The sequence below is a fragment of the Coprinopsis cinerea genome (assembly GCF_000182895.1).
Source record: "Coprinopsis cinerea okayama7#130 chromosome 1 map unlocalized cont3.1, whole genome shotgun sequence".
In the NCBI taxonomy this organism is placed as follows: domain Eukaryota; kingdom Fungi; phylum Basidiomycota; class Agaricomycetes; order Agaricales; family Psathyrellaceae; genus Coprinopsis; species Coprinopsis cinerea.
The window spans coordinates 1,164,263-1,184,862 of NW_003307544.1; the positions used below are offsets into that span (position 1 = coordinate 1,164,263).

The 20,600-nt window shown below is 49.5% G+C and overlaps 2 protein-coding genes across 2 annotated transcripts; one reads left to right on the forward strand and one right to left on the reverse strand.

Annotated features, from left to right (window-relative positions):
* Window positions 1-26: 26 nt before the first annotated feature.
* On the reverse strand, window positions 27-1,173 carry CC1G_12192 (rab-type small GTP-binding protein; the record flags this gene model as incomplete). Its single annotated transcript, XM_001828479.2, has 6 exons — window positions 27-342; window positions 425-632; window positions 703-811; window positions 877-1,007; window positions 1,066-1,087; window positions 1,141-1,173. 6 exons carry the CDS (start codon window positions 1,171-1,173, stop codon window positions 219-221), a joined length of 627 nt encoding a protein of 208 aa, XP_001828531.1. The 3' UTR covers window positions 27-218.
* Window positions 1,174-1,460: 287 nt separating this feature from the next.
* On the forward strand, window positions 1,461-5,338 carry CC1G_13616 (hypothetical protein; the record flags this gene model as incomplete). The annotated part of the gene is made up of 26 exons (XM_002912037.1): window positions 1,461-1,574; window positions 1,648-1,870; window positions 1,918-1,990; window positions 2,048-2,242; window positions 2,291-2,361; window positions 2,411-2,449; window positions 2,502-2,590; window positions 2,659-2,814; window positions 2,869-2,946; window positions 3,001-3,042; window positions 3,097-3,336; window positions 3,397-3,455; window positions 3,504-3,570; window positions 3,629-3,674; window positions 3,731-3,742; window positions 3,807-3,948; window positions 4,010-4,017; window positions 4,086-4,173; window positions 4,232-4,332; window positions 4,391-4,503; window positions 4,565-4,584; window positions 4,637-4,687; window positions 4,748-4,766; window positions 4,819-4,903; window positions 4,964-5,112; window positions 5,225-5,338. The coding sequence occupies 26 exons, from the start codon at window positions 1,461-1,463 to the stop codon at window positions 5,336-5,338; spliced, it is 2,394 nt and encodes a 797-aa protein (XP_002912083.1).
* Between the last annotated feature and the right edge of the window lie 15,262 nt (window positions 5,339-20,600).

The following is a 20,600-nucleotide window of genomic DNA, read 5'->3' on the forward strand; positions in this document are numbered from 1 at the left end:
GCCTTGAATCTTGCTCGTTTAAACCACAGGAATAATAATTATAGGATATATGGAATGAACCAGCACTAGGGAAGGGCTCTCGGGAAGATACAACACGTATTATGCGGTATGTCATCGGCGATGAATGGGATGGGGGTACATACAAGATATCGTCGTCGTCCTGTAGGATGACCTGGTCATGCGTAGTTTGAACTCTTAACACGAGGATAGCGAGTTCTTTATGAACAGCATCCCTGCTGCGACTGCGCAGTGGGTTGGTTGACCTTTACAGAGTCGGTTGCGGGCCCACCAGGGGTACCAGCGGCATCGGCCTGCGAATCGATCAAGCGGGTCTTGATGTCTCTGTGGATACATAACACAAGGGGTAGATGAGTAACCAATGCAAAGTCCCATTGATGAACGGGGAACGCGGAAGCTGACTGACCGTGCAAGGGTAAAGAACGCCTCCTCGACACCTTCGTTAACCTTTGCAGACGTCTCCATGAACTTGATACCGAGCTCATTGGCGAGTTCGCGGCCTTGTTCCTCCGTTACAGCGCGCTTGTCTGTCCAGTCTGACTTGTTGCCGATAAGAATCTTGTTCACACCCTCCGAGGCATGCTGTTCAATGTTGGCGTGCCATGTTCGGATGTCTGCGCGGTTTGGGCGAGATTAGTTCGGGTTCGTGCTTACTCGTTGTCGGAGGGAACAAGGACGACGTACTGTTAAAGGAGCGTTCGTCCGTCACGTCATAGACGAGCAAGATACCCATCGCACCGCGGTAGTAAGCGGTGGTGATAGTTCTAAACCGTTCTTGTCCGGCTGTATCCCACTAGAAACAGGCCAAAAAGCTCGTTAAGAACGGGGCCGAATGTTGAAGGCCAAAGCAGGACATACGATCTGGAGCTTGATACGTTTGCCGTCGAGTTCGATTGTGCGGATCTTGAAGTCGATTCCAATGGTTGTGATGAATGAAGGCGTCCATGCGTCGTCACAGAAGCGCAGCAAGAGACAGGATTTGCCGACACCTAGATAGCGTTCAATTAGCGGTTACGAGGCTGGCGCGGGGGGTTTGTTTGATCTAACCAGAGTCGCCAATGAGCAAAAGCTATATTGTTGGTTAGTAAAGGATGCGTAGAAGTGAATAGAGAAATTGAATACCTTGATAAGAAAGTCGTAATGAGGCGGCGGCATGGTTGACAAGAAACGTGAATGAATGTAGTTGGAGGATAACCAAGAGACCAGGTACTGGCCCTGAGCGGGTTTCGACTCCGCTTGCACAGCACGTGGCACATCCCGCAGTCCCTTGTCACGCGTCAAACCATCTTCTTGCTCATCGTCATCCACGACGGACAACAATGTCTTCCTCACGGCCCTCAACGAACCAGAACCGTCCATGGACAGCCCAATCGCGGCCCAGGACGGCGCAGAGCACACGCCCGTGGACGGCACAGTCGCGACCCCAGACAGGGGTTTCAACGATGCTCCAGCCAGAGGCAAATCATGTCGTCGCGCTCCTTGAAGGGCGCGGTGTATCGCGAGAGACAGGCATCGCTGCCCTCAACAAAGACACTGGCCAAGTAACGCTCGTACAGGTGAAGCATCATGCGAATGACAACCCAACCTGGCTATATGCGCTTTTCCTGAACGCCTTTTTTACGTTCTCAGGTTGCCGACTGCCCAACCTACGTAAAGACGTTGCACCAGATGCATCTGCACTTTCCTTCCGTTGTCCTTGTCCCTGATACCTTTCTCTCTGCTTCTGACGCCGCGTTCTCGACTTCCGGGAAACGACCAGGATCGACTTCGCTTTTGGTCGAATACGTCCAGGATGAGTTTCCCAACGCGCAGCTTGAGCCTGTTGGTAGACGATACTGGAATGACAACGGCGGTAACGCCCTTTCTTCTTCTTCGGAATCCTGCATTGAAAGACACTAGGCCTTGAATTCATCCTCCAACTTTGCGTGGATGACGACGAACGAGCTGGGACAATTCTCGCCGTTCAAAATAAGTGACGCTGCACATCACTAGCCACTCATATGCTACTCACTGACACCTCTTCGCGCAGATACTATGCTCTTTCAGCTGCATGCGCGCTGTTCAAGTACTATGAAGCAAAGATGAACACCCGCTTTGCAGCAGGATCTCTTCGGATCCGTTACGTCCCAGTAGAAGGGACCATGATGATTGACAGGGATACTGCGCGGAATCTTGAGTTGATTGGGAACATGACGTTTAAGAAGTCTCCGCATTCGCTATTTGGGTAGCTGTTTCTGTTCGCCTTTTCCCGCTTCGACGTTGACTGGCACAGGGTCTTGAACCATACGTATACCGCAATGGCTTCCCGCCTTCTGCGAGTCAATATCCTCTCGCCCATCACAGGTGCGCTACGCGAGCACACTTTCAGGCTTTCTTACCCACCTCACTCCAGTCCAACCCTCAATTCATGCCCGACTAGACTCAGTCGAAGGTCATTTCACCCCAGCCATTCCAGACCAACCATCTGAAAACTTACCTCGTAGAGCTAATCAACTCGGAAGATCGATTCAACTACGTGCGCGATGCTCTCAAGGCACTCAACAAAATGGACCTGGACAAGCTCATCATTTCAGTAAGCCCCCGTTTCTCTCTCCTCTACACATACAGAGGAACCGATTACTTTTGATCTCATGACTTAAGCTCGCATCGTCCGAGGCGCGAGAAACGTCAAGCGCCAAAATGGCCTCCCAGCGCGTCTCCCAGATGCTTAACCTTCGGAACATTGTGGCCCAGATCCCGCTCTTGCGGACTGCGCTTCAAGGATGTCGATCGCAGCTTCTGCGAATTATATGTGATGTACCGGCTTTCTCTACGTCCTTGCTCTCACACGGCACTCACGAAGTCTCTTAGATGATCGCGGATGAACGCTTGGAGATCATCCAGCAGCTGGTAAATGCCAATCTTAATGAGGAGACAACGCCCGCCAAGGTACCTAGGACCCCTTCGTCCTTAGCATTGTCGTCTAATCAGGACCTTGGACAGGGAGGAATTGGAGCGGTCAACGCTCGAGTCTACGCCGTAAAAGTAAGAATACCTTTACCCTCCGCCGATATGTATTCGTAACCACGACCTTGACAGGCAAATCAAAACCGCCTCCTCGACGTCGCTCGTGAAACTTATAAAGAAAATATTGGCGACATCTACCAGCTCAATCGGTCCCTCTCGCAAACCCATGACCTCCCCCTGACGCTTGTTTACCAAGATGCGACGGGTTTCGTGTTTTCACTCAAGAAGGATCAACTTGAGGGCGAGCTTCCGGAGGGGTTTTTAAATGTGACCAGTAAGAAGGGGAAGTATATGTTTTCGTGCATGGAGTTGGTGTGTATTCAATTACGGGGATTGCGGTTACGCACGGGTTCCTGACTGTTTTGGTCACAGAAAAAGATGAATGCGAGATTGAAGGACGCATTGGATGAGACACTGTTGCTGAGTGATAAGTATGGGCCGCTGCTCTTCGTGGTCTTCCCAGCTCATTATTCCCTTAGAATCATCCAAGACTTGGCAGCGCAGATTGTGCACCATGTTGGTGCACTTTATAAGGCTTCTGAAGCAGTGGGTCTCGTGTACCAGATCTGCCATTCACACTCTCCTTAACCCACCGACCTAAAAGATCGCTCTGGTGGATATGCTCTGGTCCTTCGCACATACCTCAATCAGTGCGTACTAAGGTCCCCATGTCGCTGTTTTTACGATACTGACATCACTGGTACAGTCAAAAACTATAGTCAGTGTCTCGGACCTGCCCGCTTCACTCACCCTGCTCATTGTGGCCGTCTTTCTCCGTGCAGTTCGTCCCGAATTTACAGGCACGCTGGCAATTAAATCTGGCCGGCATCCCATCCTCGAAACTGTCCAGGCGGCTGGGACGGTTGTAGCGAACGATTTCTACTGCGATGCGTCGTCGTCGTTCCAGATTATCCAGGGTCCTAAGTATGTCTTCCTCGTTCATCCACTACCTGTTGGTACTGACCCATGGCTGTTCGCTGTGCAGTATGTCTGGTAGGACTTCTCTCCTCTATTGTCCTCCTTCTCTTTGTCGTTTCTGATCCGGTTGGCGAATACCCAAGGCAAGAGCACCTACCTTCGCCAGATCGGTCTCCTCACAGTGATGGCTATGTGTGGGTGCTTCGTCCCAGCAGAGTACGCCAGCTTCAAGTACGCTGTGGATTTCGCTCGTCCTTGTGTCAAACCCACATCTAATCCTATCACTTAGGATCCACGACGCTCTCCTCACCCGCTTGTCGAACGATGACGACCCTGAAAAGAGCCTGAGTACTTTTGCGAATGAAATGAGTTGCTCTGCGATGATTCTTGGTCTGTTATCTTTCCTCTATGGCATCGGATGAGTTGTTGATTATATCGTGGAATTCAGGCCTGGCTACACCGAATTCGCTCGTTCTTATTGACGAGCTAGGTCGAGGCACTTCTCCAAAAGAAGGTGTTGGAATCTCGCATGCGATTGCCGAGGCGCTGATTGAGGCCAAGGTGAATGTTTTCCCTTCCACGACCTGCTCGGCCGATGTTGATAACTGCACTGGGGCATTAGCCTTACGTTTTCTTTGCAACGTGATTTCCTCTGCATCCCAACTGTGTAGACTGATAGCTAACGAGGCCTCAGCCACTTCCCCGAACTCGCAACGACGCTGTCGCGCCGGCCTTCAGTTGTCAAGTTAGCATTTTCTTCATTCATTGCCAACTGCCCCTGGTACTGATTCGCTTTTACCCCTAGCCTTCACCTTTCGGTTCAGGTAGGTTCAGTCAAGCCCCCGGTCATCGATTCTGGAGCTGACATCCGGTTAGCGTACACGGCAAACAACGTCCAACTTTGGGATGGCCTTCCGGTACAAGATCCTCGACGGCGTATCAGATCAGAACACGCATTACGGTGAGCGATTTCCCTAATATAACTCACTCATATGCTATGATTGCGACCTGCATTCCCCAGGCCTTGAACTTGCCAGATTGGCAGACCTCCCACCAGATGTCTTAACCGAAGCCAAGCGCGTTGCTGAACAGCTGTCCATCCTCAAAACGAGACATGAGGAGGAGAGCGAGAGCTCCAAGATTGCAATGAGGCGGAAGGTGTTGCTGAAGGTATGTACCAGTACCTTCCTTCCATCTTTTCTTGTATACAGCAGCTTGATTTCCCTTCCTTGATTCGCAATTATTACCGTTATATCCTCCATGTGCTGAGAATCCACTCCAGCTTCGCACCCAACTCAAACAAGCGCATGATCATTCATCCCTGCCAGATGAAGACCTGCTAAATTATCTTAAACGGTTCCATACGGAGATTGCAAAGGCTTTTATCGACTTGTAAAGAGTTGATAGTAATACCAATTGCAGTCAACACCGCAATAACCCATAAAATGTCTGGGTTATGGCAGGGTATGGAATACCCTGTAATTACCGTATAGAGGCTTTTTCTCATAATACAACACATTGTATAGAGAGGCCAACGGAAATGTATTGAAAGTGAATGGAACTACGCAGATCTACTGAACTACTGTGTGAGGAGTGTTGGTTTCAAATTATTAGCCTCGTCGATCAGCCTCCTACCCAGGCGTACGTTCCGAGGATGAGTTCACAGTCCGAGTGAACGGTAGAAACGATGTGTAATCAAAAATCTGTAATTGAGACTGAAAAGTTTTGTCCGTTTTTGTTCATTCATCCTCTCCACTACGCCTGGCACAAAACATTAGGCTCGCTGTATTGCATGTCGAGCAAACACTATCTAGCTAAGGTGGTCTACTCTAAGACTTACCAGGTAGAGTGTTATGTGAGGCTAACTAGTGGCTAACTACAAGAGTTGTGACGAACTCTGTCATCTATTCCAAGGCCAGGGAGGGCCGGTATTTATAGTTTACAGGAAGCGTGACAGATGTGACGTATACTACATAAATATGGAAGGTGTGACGGGTGAGTAAGCGAATGAGTCATCATGAGCGATAATGACGCAATATGGTGCAAGTATTAGCACCTACTCATGTAGGGATGGTCAAGGGGTTTTAAAACCCCCGGGGTAGAGGCCAAGGGTAGAGCGGGGGTAGGGGTAAGGGTAGGTCTCCGGCTACCCTTGGCCAAACCCCTACCCCCAGTCGGGGGTAAGGGTTTTGATAAAAATCAATCAAAACCCATTTATTTCAGCATCTATGTATATTTTCTACTAAATAACTGCTGTATGCGCAATAAAACACATAAAAATATACATATAGACAACTGTAAGTGATTGTTAGTGCCAAAATGATTAAAACCCTTGGTCAAAACCCCCAGGGTTGGGGGTAAGGGTACTACCCCTACCCCTCAGTCAGGGGTAGGGGTTTTGGGGGGTGGGGGTAAGGGTAGGTGTCCGGCTACCCAGGGGTTACCCCTGTCCTTCCCTATACTCATGTGACGTTCCATAATGTTCTACACTAGAATGTTCTAGAGTGTTCTGGACTGAGTCTCACTAATCTAATCTAATCTACGATATAATCTACAGATAAGATAAGATAAGTTCAACACTCCCCCTCGCTAAGTGCAGCTATGAATAGCGCGCTGAGCGTACTCAAGAACTTAAGCCCTTCCAAACTCAAGTCCCAGTTGTTCACGGAAATGCTCAAATTTGACATGACCGAGAGGTTTGGTAAACATGTCAACAGGATTGTCATTAGTGTCGACGCGAAGAATCTCGACGTCTCCATCTTCAACACGTTCGCGGATGTAGTGATAGCGAACATCAATGTGTTTGATTCGACGTTCCTGAGATAGGGTTTGAGCCAATGAAGATAGCTCCATTGTTATCCGTGCAGATCGGCACTTTGTCGATGGGCATGCCTAATTCGTTGAACATATGTTTTAGCCACATGACCTGACGGCTACAATCAGAAAGCGCCATATATTCGGCTTCTGTAGACGAAGTAGCGATGGTTTTCTGGGCATGGGAAGTCCAACAGATAACGGCATTAGCCAACTTGACGATAAATCCAGTCACGGACCTGCGTTTGATGGGATCAGCGGCAAAGTCCGAATCCGAGTAGGCGATGAGTCCTTGTGAGGAAGAACCATCTAAGACCAGGGCGTAATCCATAGTCCCTCGGAGGTATCGGCAGATGTAGAGCGCCTTGTCGAGGTGCTCCTTGGACGGATTTGCTGCAAACTGCGATAGCTTGGTGACAGTGTACGCAATGTCGGGACGAGTGCCTAACATTAGGTATAGCAGCGATCCAATCACAGACTGGAAACGTTGTCGAAGTTGGTGATCCACGGGACCAGTATTCGGAAGAGGTTTGTATCCCTCAACCATGGGAGTACGAGCCACTCGGCAGTCCATCATTCCGAAGCGTTCTAAGACTGTTTTGAGGTAGTCTTTCTGATCAAGGTGTATGGTTTTTCCTTGACGTTTGATCCGCATTCGGAGGAATTCGGTTGGTTCGCCAAGATCACGGCATTCCCATTTTTGCTTGAACTCGTCTTTCTTTTGATTGACAAGTCGCTTGGAGGGTCCCATGAACAGGATGTCATCGATGTATGCGATCATGATGACGAAGTTGCCATCTTTCTCCTGGAAAATAAAGATTCCGGTATCGGTCGAAAGTCGTCTAAAGCCAAGAAGTTTGGCAGACTCTACAAGTTCCTTGTACCAGGAGTTGGAAGCTTGTTTGAGACCGTAGATAGCTCGGAGCAGCCGGAACACTTTATGCTCCTGACCAGGTACCTTGAAGCCTTCGGGTTGTTCCATATAGATCTCCTCTTCAAGTTTGGCCATAGAGAAAGGCATTCTTGACATCGACGGCGGTGACGTACCAGCCTTCGAGTGCAGCGACGGCAAGCATCGTGCGAACTGATTCATAACGAACCACGGGAGAGAAGATTTCGTTGAAGTCAACACCTTCAACTTGGGAGAAACTAGTGATCACCACGGGTTGACCCCGGGTACCGGAAAGTCGACCCGGACCCGTACCCGTGGTCCAACCCGACCCGTCAGAGGGGTCCGGGTATAGGTACGGGTTACCCGCAGGGTTCACAACCCGGCGGGTTACCCGAGAAAACCCGGAAAACCCGGGAGGGTTCATCGGAACAGGGGGAAGAGATGCACATTAGAGGAACTACCAAATTACTAGCACTACGTAACTATGATATGTTGGAAAATAAAAGTTCGGTACTGTATAGTTGATGATTTGTGGCACTGGGGCAAAAGTTATACCCTGCGGCATTGGACCAAGCCGACCTTTGCCCTGTTTTGGGGTACCGAACCCGTGGGAACCCGCCTCCCGGGTCCGGGTTTGGCTGAGGGTTCACATCTGTTGACCTGTACCCGCACCCGGGCGGGTTTTACCCGGTAACCCGGCGGGTTTCCCAGACCCGTGGTGATCACTAGGAGAAACCCTTGGCGACAAGTCTGGCTCTAAGTCGACCGTCTGGTTTGACGTCGAACACCCATCGGCATTTGATTGCTTTACGACCAGCAGGCAGAGTGACGAGAATATAGACGCCGCGCTTCTGAAGTGCCTCAATCTCCAGCTTGCAAGCAGCTAACCATTTCTCACGCTGTTTAGGCGGAAGTTTTTGGATGTCACGGAATGTGTATTCACGTGGCGACTTCTGAAGGGGTTTATCGGGCGAAACTGCCTTAGAAAGCAAGTATGTGATAAACTCTACTCCCCCTTCCCTGACCAATCGGGCCAATCATTTCTCTAGGTCTCCACGCTCATCAGCAGTGCCACTATCGCGATTTGGACTATCAGCAGGATTTGGTCTGGGAACCTCATCTTGCATTCTAGACTTGTGGTAACCGGCAGGCCTTCGCTCGGTATCTCCAACAGTCTTTCTCCAATCACGCTGCGATTGAGCATCAATTTGTGAAGGGGTTTTATCCCCATAGATGGAGCCTGGGCGAGTAACGGTTTTCCGCTCACGGCCAGATCTTCGAGGTTGGTCCGGTTGTGGTTCCGGAGCCGGTGGTTCCTCTGGTTGATCTCCCAGGGCAGGTGGCGGCGGATCTTGAGGTTGATCGTCGTCACGATCTCCCCCTCGATCCCTTTGGGGAAGGTCATCATTTTGGGAGTTGGGACGATGGATAAAGTCATCATCGTCACCTCCTTCAGGAGAAATGTTGTCATCTCCGCGATCCGATGGTGGAGGCGGTTCGTCGCCGGCACGAACGCCACCTCGTTGAGGTTGTGCACCAGGACACTTCGGAAAGTAAGTCTCATCAAAGACAGCCGTAGCGCCTCGGAAGAGACTGTTGTTGTGTAAGCGCATGAAGAGATAACCCTTCATTCCCTCAGGATATCCTAAGAACACCATAAGTTCAGATATGGGTGATAGTTTGTTCTTTCGGACTTCTTCGGGAAGGTAGACGTAAGCGCCACAACCAAAGACATGTAAGTGCGAGATGTCAGGGACCTTCTTGTGTAATAGCTCATACGGAGTTTTCCACTTAAGACGTCTGACAGGCGTGCGATTGTAGAGATGCACAGCATGTGACACCGAGAATTCCCACCAGGACTCAGGAAGACAGGCGTCAAAGCGAAGTGCCTGGGCCTTATCCATAATTGTCCTGATAAAACGCTCAGCCCTTCCGTTTTGTTGGGGCTGACGCGGAATGCTCTGTAGGATTTTGATGCCAAGTTCCTTCAGTGCGTTATCGAATTCTTCGGACTTAAATTCTCCCCCTCCATCCGACATCCACTCTTTGATGGAGGCGTTAAATTGGGTCTTGACCATAGCAACAAAGTCGCGTAAGGCCTTGATGGCATCATCCTTCTTTCGGAGAAGAACGATCCAACCGTGGGAGGTATAGTCATCGAAGAAAGCGATGAAGTACTTGTACCGGTGATAGGATTCTACCGGGAAGCTCTTAAGATCAGAGTGAATCTTCTCAAAAGGCTTCTTCGCACGAGAAGTTGATGGTGGGAACGATTTTGATGGCATCTTTCCCTCATGACATCCCTTACAGGGAGACATCTTTTCGGGTACAGAGACATTCTGTGGGAAACCCTTGGTATGTCCCTTCGCTTTCTCAAGCACTTCCTTTGAGGGGTGCCCAAAGCGTCGATGCATGGTTTGGTAGTCGACGGAATAAACCATCGAGAGCTGTTTTGCTGCTAGACTCTTTACGGAAGTGATCCGAGTCTTAACCCAGAAAATGGTGTGACCGGGTATAGCCGGACGGCAAACGATAGCTTGAGATTGATCAGGCTTATAGATGCCGATCGATTTGTTATCACCGTGAACGTAATGTCCACGTTGTTGAAGAAACTCTCCCATAGAGAGTAGTCGTCCGTGTAGGTTGGGGACATGATAGACAGGATATAGACGAGTCCTGACTTCTTGATATTTCCCATGAGAATCTTTCACCATGTGTTTGATGAAGACGGATCCAACTCCAGCCCAACGAAGAGTAGCCTTTTTATCAGCTGTGCGAATTTCGGGCAAATTTCTTAATGGAGTATAGGATGCGAAATCGGTCTCATCACTAGTGACGTGCATAGAACAACCGGAGTCCATCATCCAGATGTCATACCCATGGAATGGAGAATGGCATTCAGAACAACTCGCAAAGAACGAGGAAATAGACATATATTGCCAAGCGAGGTAATTCAAAGCAATACATAAGTCCATATACAGATCATCACGTAATACAGCAGCATCGATTAGAATAGAGCGCTGTGTGAGATCAGCAAGTTGTTCGTTCAGCCGACGGGATGACACACACCTTTGTTCGTCGATGTGTCCGGTGTCGAGTTCCATGGCAGTGTCCTCAATCTCCGTGTCCCGCTTTGAAGTCGGGTTCGTCATCAGTATCCATGCCAAGTGAGACTGCGTCGTCGTTGTCAGAGTCTGTAAAGAGAGGAGACTCGGAACGAGCACATTTGGCAGGAGGAGGTGATTCGAGACGATCTTCGAGTGACTTCTTGACGGGGAAATCCATGAGGGGTCGGAGATTTTTGGCGGTGCGAGAAACGTGAAGCCGATCGCAGATCTCCTGAGCCTGTGCCAAGTCCGGATAAACTGGATGAGTCCTGGGATCGTTGGTCTTCTCGGCGGTAGCGGGGGTGTAAACTTGAGCCGGAAGATTGACAGGGACTTTGTTGACCTTGATGCCGGACGAGGTAAACGAAGCGACGGAGGTAGTAGTGGGAGTAGGAGTGTGATGGTGAGCCGAGATGATGTGGGAGCCAAGGACGACAGCGGAAGCAATTTGGGAGGAGTCATCGGAATCGGAATCAGAATCAGCGTCAACCATGTGAGTGTGATGATGGTGATGGTGTTGCTTCTTCTTTCCGGACGACTTCCCACGCTTGGACTTCTTCTTGTCGTTAGAAGACTGTCCTTGCTGTCCTTGGGTAGGCGAGTTAGAAGACGACTGCTGCTGCTTCTGCTGCTTGAAGTTGGGGTTACCCTTCTTCCGCTTGATTGCTGACATCTTGTTGGCGTGAACGGAACCCTGAGTTCGACGTTCATACTCCGCCATGATGGCTTCGTACACATCAGCCAATTTGAGTTCCTTGACCTTTTTGTTCTGCATCAACAGAACCGCAATGCTATCCCATTTCTGGGGAATTGCGTTGATCAGGATCATGGCTTGGAAGAAGTCAGGCATTCTGACACCATTGGCGTGAAGTCGATCAAAGACTGATCGGAGATCATCCATTTGTGGTACCGGATTTTCATTTTCTGAAAGCTTGAAAGCGCCATAGCCTTCCGGAAATCGGCAAAGACCACGGATGCCCCTGGAGTACCGTAACTTTCCTCCAACTTCGTCCAAATGGTTCGAGCCAATTGGTTTGACTGGATGGTCAAGCGAATAGCAGGTGTCATGCGTAAGGTGAGGGCACCTTTAGCAGTCATATTCTTCTCGAGCCACGCCCTTTGCTCCTTCCGGCGAGCTTCTTTGTCTTCCTCCTTGGCATCAGGGGGAAGATCAGAAGGCTCCGGATTGGTCCCATCAACAACATCCCACACGCCAGCAAATTGGAGATAAGCGATGGCGAGCGGCTTCCATTCTCGATAGTTGGTGCCATCAAGAATCGGAACGAGTTGAGTGAGGGCGGAGGACATGGTTGTTGAGATCTGTCAAAGAGACCGATCATCAGCATGGCGTTCTCGTGAGAGAATAGAAGGACAAGTGTGCAGCCAAAAATAGCGCTCCTTAGTCCCCTGATCGCAGCCAAAAATAGCGCAGATCATGACGACCACAAGTAGTAAGCCTTAGAGCATCTAGATGCAGCCAAAAAAGCGCAAACTAGATTCTGGATGCAGCCAGAGACTAGCGCAAACCAGATTTAGCAATGCAGCCAAACAAGCGCAAAGCTAAAGCCTAGCGGGGCTCATAACCTGTCGAGCAAACACTATCTAGCTAAGGTGGTCTACTCTAAGACTTACCAGGTAGAGTTTTATGTGAGGCTAACTAGTGGCTAACTACAAGAGTTGTGACGAACTCTGTCATCTATTCCAAGGCCAGGGGTTGGTATTTATAGTTTACAGGAAGCGTGACAGATGTGACATAAACTACATAAATATGGAAGGTGTGACGGGTGAGTAAGCGAATGAGTCATCATGAGTAAGAATGAGCGATAATGACGCGATATGGTGCAAGTATTAGCACCTACTCATGTGACGTTCCAGAATGTTCTACACTAGAATGTTCTAGAGTGTTCTGGACCAAGTCTCACTAATCTAATCTAATCTACGATATAATCTACAGATAAGATAAGATAAGTTCAACACTCTCCCTCGCTAAGTGCAGCTATGAATAGCGCGCTGAGCGTACTCAAGAACTTAAGCCCTTCCAAACTCAAGTCCGAGTTGTTCACGGAAATGCTCAAACTTGACATGACCGAGAGGTTTGGTAAACATGTCAGCAGGATTGTCATTAGTGTCGACGCGAAGAATCTCGACGTCTCCTTCTTCAACACGTTCGCGGATGTAGTGATAGCGAACATCAATGTGTTTGATTCGATGTTCCTGGATAGGGTTTGAGCCAATGAAGATAGCTCCATTGTTATCCGTGCAGATCGGCACTTTGTCGATGGGCATGCCTAATTCGTTGAACATATGTTTTAGCCACATGACCTGACGGCTACAATCAGAAAGCGCCATATATTCGGCTTCTGTAGACGAAGTAGCGATGGTCTTCTGGGCATGGGAAGTCCAACAGATAACGGCATTAGCCAACTTGACAATGAATCCAGTCACGGACCTGCGTTTGATGGGATCAGCGGCAAAGTCCGAATCCGAGTAGGCGATGAGTCCTTGTGAGGAAGAACCATCTAAGACCAGTGCGTAGTCCATAGTCCCTCGGAGGTATCGGCAGATGTAGAGCGCCTTGTCGAGGTGCTCCTTGGACGGATTTGCTGCAAACTGCGATAGCTTGGTGACAGCATACGCAATGTCAGGACGAGTGCCTAACATAAGGTATAGCAGCGATCCAATCACAGACTGGAAGCGTTGTCGAAGTTGGTGATCCACGGGACCAGTATTTGGAAGAGGTTTGTATCCCTCAACCATGGGAGTTCGAGCCACTCGGCAGTCCATCATTCCAAAGCGTTCTAAGACCGTTTTGAGGTAGTCTTTCTGATCAAGGCGTATGGTTTTTCCTTGACGTTTGATCCGCATTCGGAGGAATTCGGTTGGTTCGCCAAGATCACGGCATTCCCATTTTTGCTTGAACTCGTCTTTCTTTTGATTGACAAGTCGCTTGGAGGGTCCCATGAACAGGATGTCATCGATGTATGCGATCATGATGACGAAGTTGCCATCTTTCTCCTGGAAAATAAAGATTCCGGTATCGGTCGAAAGTCGTCTAAAGCCAAGAAGTTTGGCAGACTCTACAAGTTCCTTGTACCAGGAGTTGGAAGCTTGTTTGAGACCGTAGATAGCTCGGAGCAGCCGGAACACTTTATGCTCCTGACCAGGTACCTTGAAGCCTTCGGGTTGTTCCATATAGATCTCCTCTTCAAGTTTGCCATAGAGAAAGGCATTCTTGACATCGACGGCGGTGACGTACCAGCCTTCGAGTGCAGCGACGGCAAGCATCGTGCGAACTGATTCATAACGAACCACGGGAGAGAAGATTTCGTTGAAGTCAACACCTTCAACTTGGGAGAAACTAGTGATCACCACGGGTTGACCCCGGGTACCGGAAAGTCGACCCGGACCCGTACCCGTGGTCCAACCCGACCCGTCAGAGGGGTCCGGGTATAGGTACGGGTTACCCGCAGGGTTCACAACCCGGCGGGTTACCCGAGAAAACCCGGAAAACCCGGGAGGGTTCATCGGAACAGGGGGAAGAGATGCACATTAGAGGAACTACCAAATTACTAGCACTACGTAACTATGATATGTTGGAAAATAAAAGTTCGGTACTGTATAGTTGATGATTGTGGCACTGGGGCAAAAGTTATACCCTGCGGCATTGGACCAAGCCGACCTTTGCCCTTTTTGGGGTACCGAACCCGTGGGAACCCGCCTCCCGGGTCCGGGTTTGGCTGAGGGTTCACATCTGTTGACCTGTACCCGCACCCGGGCGGGTTTTACCCGGTAACCCGGCGGGTTTCCCAGACCCGTGGTGATCACTAGGAGAAACCCTTGGCGACAAGTCTGGCTCTAAGTCGACCGTCTGGTTTGACGTCGAACACCCATCGGCATTTTGATTGCTTTACGACCAGCAGGCAGAGTGACGAGAATATAGACGCCGCGCTTCTGAAGTGCCTCAATCTCCAGCTTGCAAGCAGCTAACCATTTCTCACGCTGTTTAGGCGGAAGTTTTTGGATGTCACGGAATGTGTATTCACGTGGCGACTTCTGAAGGGGTTTATCGGGCGAAACTGCCTTAGAAAGCAAGTATGTGATAAACTCTACTCCCCCTTCCCTGACCAATCGGGCCAATCATTTCTCTAGGTCTCCACGCTCATCAGCAGTGCCACTATCGCGATTTGGACTATCAGCAGGATTTGGTCTGGGAACCTCATCTTGCATTCTAGACTTGTGGTAACCGGCAGGCCTTCGCTCGGTATCTCCAACAGGTCTTTCTCCAATCACGCTGCGATTGAGCATCAATTTGTGAAGGGGTTTTATCCCCATAGATGGAGCCTGGGCGAGTAACGGTTTTCCGCTCACGGCCAGATCTTCGAGGTTGGTCCGGTTGGTGGTTCCGGAGCCGGTGGTTCCTCTGGTTGATCTCCCAGGGCAGGTGGCGGCGGATCTTGAGGTTGATCGTCGTCACGATCTCCCCCTCGATCCCTTTGGGGAAGGTCATCATTTTGGGAGTTGGGACGATGGATAAAGTCATCATCGTCACCTCCTTCAGGAGAAATGTTGTCATCTCCGCGATCCGATGGTGGAGGCGGTTCGTCGCCGGCACGAACGCCACCTCGTTGAGGTTGTGCACCAGGACACTTCGGAAAGTAAGTCTCATCAAAGACAGCCGTAGCGCCTCGGAAGAGACTGTTGTTGTGTAAGCGCATGAAGAGATAACCCTTCATTCCCTCAGGATATCCTAAGAACACCATAAGTTCAGATTTGGGTGATAGTTTGTTCTTTCGGACTTCTTCGGGAAGGTAGACGTAAGCGTCCACAACCAAAGACATGTAAGTGCGAGATGTCAGGGACCTTCTTGTGTAATAGCTCATACGGAGTTTTCCACTTAAGACGTCTGACAGGCGTGCGATTGTAGAGATGCACAGCATGTGACACCGAGAATTCCCACCAGGACTCAGGAAGACAGGCGTCAAAGCGAAGTGCCTGGGCCTTATCCATAATTGTCCTGATAAAACGCTCAGCCCTTCCGTTTTGTTGGGGCTGACGCGGAATGCTCTGTAGGATTTTGATGCCAAGTTCCTTCAGTGCGTTATCGAATTCTTCGGACTTAAATTCTCCCCCTCCATCCGACATCCACTCTTTGATGGAGGCGTTAAATTGGGTCTTGACCATAGCAACAAAGTCGCGTAAGGCCTTGATGGCATCATCCTTCTTTCGGAGACAGAACGATCCAACCGTGGGAGGTATAGTCATCGAAGAAAGCGATGAAGTACTTGTACCGGTGATAGGATTCTACCGGGAAGCTCTTAAGATCAGAGTGAATCTTCTCAAAAGGCTTCTTCGCACGAGAAGTTGATGGTGGGAACGATTTTGATGGCATCTTTCCCTCATGACATCCCTTACAGGGAGACATCTTTTCGGGTACAGAGACATTCTGTGGGAAACCCTTGGTATGTCCCTTCGCTTTCTCAAGCACTTCCTTTGAGGGGTGCCCAAAGCGTCGATGCATGGTTTGGTAGTCGACGGAATAAACGCAGTCGAGAGCTGTTTTGCTGCTAGACTCTTTACGGAAGTGATCCGAGTCTTAACCCAGAAAATGGTGTGACCGGGTATAGCCGGACGGCAAACGATAGCTTGAGATTGATCAGGCTTATAGATGCCGATCGATTTGTTATCACCGTGAACGTAATGTCCACGTTGTTGAAGAAACTCTCCCATAGAGAGTAGTCGTCCGTGTAGGTTGGGGACATGATAGACAGGATATAGACGAGTCCTGACTTCTTGATATTTCCCATGAGAATCTTTCACCATGTGTTTGATGAAGACGGATCCAACTCCAGCCCAACGAAGAGTAGCCTTTTTATCAGCTGTGCGAATTTCGGGCAAATTTCTTAATGGAGTATAGGATGCGAAATCGGTCTCATCACTAGTGACGTGCATAGAACAACCGGAGTCCATCATCCAGATGTCATACCCATGGAATGGAGAATGGCATTCAGAACAACTCGCAAAGAACGAGGAAATAGACATATATTGCCAAGCGAGGTAATTCAAAGCAATACATAAGTCCATATACAGATCATCACGTAATACAGCAGCATCGATTAGAATAGAGCGCTGTGTGAGATCAGCAAGTTGTTCGTTCAGCCGACGGGATGACACACACCTTTGTTCGTCGATGTGTCCGGTGTCGAGTTCCATGGCAGTGTCCTCAATCTCCGTGTCCGCTTTGAAGTCGGGTTCGTCATCGGTATCCATGCCAAGTGAGACTGTGTCGTCGTTGTCAGAGTCTGTACAGAGAGGAGACTCGGAACGAGCACGTTTGGCAGGAGGAGGTGATTCAAGACGATCTTCGAGTGACTTCTTAACGGGGAAATCCATGAGGGGTCGGAGATTTTTGGCAGTGCGAGGAACATGAAGCCGATCGCAGATCTCCTGAGCCTGTGCCAAGTCCGGATAAACTGGATGAGTCCTGGGATCGTTGGTCTTCTCGGCGGTAGCGGGGGTGTAAACTTGAGCCGGAAGATTGACGGGGACTTTGTTGACCTTGATGCCGGACGAGGTAAACGAGGCGACGGAGGTAGTAGTGGGAGTAGGAGTGTGATGGTGAGCCGAGATGATGTGGGAGCCAAGGACGACAGCGGAAGCAATTTGGGAGGAGTCATCGGAATCGGAATCAGAATCAGCGTCAACCATGTGAGTGTGATGATGGTGATGGTGTTGCTTCTTCTTTCCGGACGACTTCCCACGCTTGGACTTCTTCTTGTCGTTAGAAGACTGTCCTTGCTGTCCTTGGGTAGGCGAGTTAGAAGACGACTGCTGCTGCTTCTGCTGCTTGAAGTTGGGGTTACCCTTCTTCCGCTTGATTGCTGACATCTTGTTGGCGTGAACGGAACCCTGAGTTCCACGTTCATACTCCCCCATGATGGCTTCGTACACATCAGCCAATTTGAGTTCCTTGACCTTTTTGTTCTGCATCAACAGAACCGCAATGCTATCCCATTTCTGGGGAATTGCGTTGATCAGGATCATGGCTTGGAAGAAGTCAGGCATTCTGACACCCTTGGCGTGAAGTCGATCAAAGACTGATCGGAGATCATCCATTTGTGGTACCGGATTTTCATTTTCTGAAAGCTTGAAAGCGATAGCCTTCCTGAAATCGGCAAAGACGGCAAAGACCACGGATGCCCCTGGAGTACCGTAACTTTCCTCCAACTTCGTCCAAATGGTTCGAGCCAATTGGTTTGACTGGATGGTCAAGCGAATAGCAGGTGTCATGCGTAAGGTGAGGGCACCTTTAGCAGTCATATTCTTCTCGAGCCACGCCCTTTGCTCCTTCCGGCGAGCTTCTTTGTCTTCCTCCTTGGCATCGGGGGGAAGATCAGAAGGCTCCGGATTGGTCCCATCAACAACATCCCACACGCCAGCAAATTGGAGATAAGCGATGGCGAGCGGCTTCCATTCTCGATAGTTGGTGCCATCAAGAATCGGAACGAGTTGAGTGAGGGCGGAGGACATGGTTGTTGAGATCTGTCAAAGAGACCGATCATCAGCATGGCGTTCTCGTGAGAGAATAGAAGGACAAGTGTGCAGCCAAAAATAGCGCTCCTTAGTCCCCTGATCGCAGCCAAAAATAGCGCAGATCATGACGACCACAAGTAGTAAGCCTTAGAGCATCTAGATGCAGCCAAAAAAGCGCAAACTAGATTCTGGATGCAGCCAGAGACTAGCGCAAACCAGATTTAGCAATGCAGCCAAACAAGCGCAAAGCTAAAGCCTAGCGGGGCTCATAACCTGTCGAGCAAACACTATCTAGCTAAGGTGGTCTACTCTAAGACTTACCAGGTAGAGTGTTATGTGAGGCTAACTAGTGGCTAACTACAAGAGTTGTGACGAACTCTGTCATCTATTCCAAGGCCAGGGAGGGCCGGGTATTTATAGTTTACAGGAAGCGTGACAGATGTGACGTATACTACATAAATATGGAAGGTGTGACGGGTGAGTAAGCGAATGAGTCATCATGAGCGATAATGACGCAATATGGTGCAAGTATTAGCACCTACTCATGTGACATTCCAGAATGTTCTACACTAGAATGTTCTAGAGTGTTCTGGACTGAGTCTCACTAATCTAATCTAATCTACGATATAATCTACAGATAAGATAAGATAAGTTCAACATTGCAGCGTCCTTCGGTAGCTAATCGCCACTGAACCAAGGGCATCTCAACATCCACCTCCCGCCATTGAGGAAAAACCAAACAGGAAGTGCCGTCGTCATCAATGCGTTGGATGGTCTTAGGACAATAGGGCCATTGACCACAGACATGGTGCCTAATGTTAGACCACGATTTCGTGACATCTTTCCTCCCGGGATAATTTGTGACGCGAGATAAGTCGCGGCACACCAGAGCCTCAGACAAACACGTTGGCTTGAGTGGGTTCAAGCGTCGTGTGCAAAAAACTAGCTGCTTCCACCGGGGGTTGCCCCTTCCCTCAAGGGTACCTACTTATGTATCTAGAACTACCTAGGTACGATGAGGAGAATTGTTTCCGCCCGCTTTCTCGCTGTCTGCTCCTCTATAGCCTGAGCCAGTCCACACCGATCTCATTATCGGTCCATCCCTTCTTCGAGTAACCAATGCTGTTGAAATTGGAAGAGAATAATCAATATCTTGTTCTGAAAAGGGGAGAATGATGTACGAATAGGGAAGGACAGGGGTAACCCCCGGGTAGCCGGACACCTACCCTTACCCCCCAACCCTGAGGGTTTTGACCAAGGGTTTTAAGTATTTTGGCACTAACCATTAGTTATAGTAGTCTATATGGATATTTTTATGTGCTTTATTGCACGTATAGCAGTTATTTAGTAGATACAATACATAGATGTTGAAATAAATAGGTTTTGTTTGGTTTTTATCAAAACCCTTACCCCCGAGCAGGGGTGGGGGTTTGGCCAAGGGTAGCCGGAGACCTACCCTTACCCCTACCCCCGCTCTACCCCTGGCCTCTACCCTGGGGGTTTTAAAACCCCTTGACCATCCCTATGTATGAAGCATTTGCAGGATTATTCTGATTCCATTTGACCTGATACCCCTTGCCCTTGAAGATAACAGCTGGAGGGAGGGCTGAACCATCTGCGCAGATTGGTATGAGCACGGTTATATTCTCACGGTTGCCGGTACGTTGTTGGTATTGGGGTCTGGGATGGTGAGTCCCAATCACACACTCCTGCTCTGATCCATTTGGCTGACAACCGACTTCGTCGACAGCATATGAGTTGTGGGGTTGAATGTCGTACTCTTTGAGTGTATCTCCAAGTAGCTTCCACCAGGCGTCATTGGTAGTTGGATTGGCAGCCTTCAAGCGCTTTGTCTCTTGTGGTGCTGACCAAACCGTATGCAAAAGATTGCCGTGCTTCTTTACAAACTGATCTATCCACCGCCCAACACCATCCTCTGGAAATTCATCCCCCAGCTGTGCCCATAAAACTGTGTCAACCTCCTCCTTGAGCCGTCGATGGCTTAGCAGAAACCCCTGACTGGCGGCCTTGATCAGATATTCAATGATAAGCTTTGTTCACTTAAGTCACCTAGGAAGTCGGGTCTATTAGACCCTTCAATTTCTGACTTCAAGGGGTCTAATAGACCCTCTGGAAGTGTAAGCTGGGAGGACTGGCCCCCCTCTACTTCTCCTTCCACCTCCTCTGGGCTTCTTTAGCTCCTGTCAGGGGTGTGTGATGAAGTGAAGATTGAGAGACTGAGATGGAGGGGAGACTTAGAGATCGGAGGTTAGCCTTGGTCTCACGTTATAAGAACGTGTACCCTTCGTCAAGGT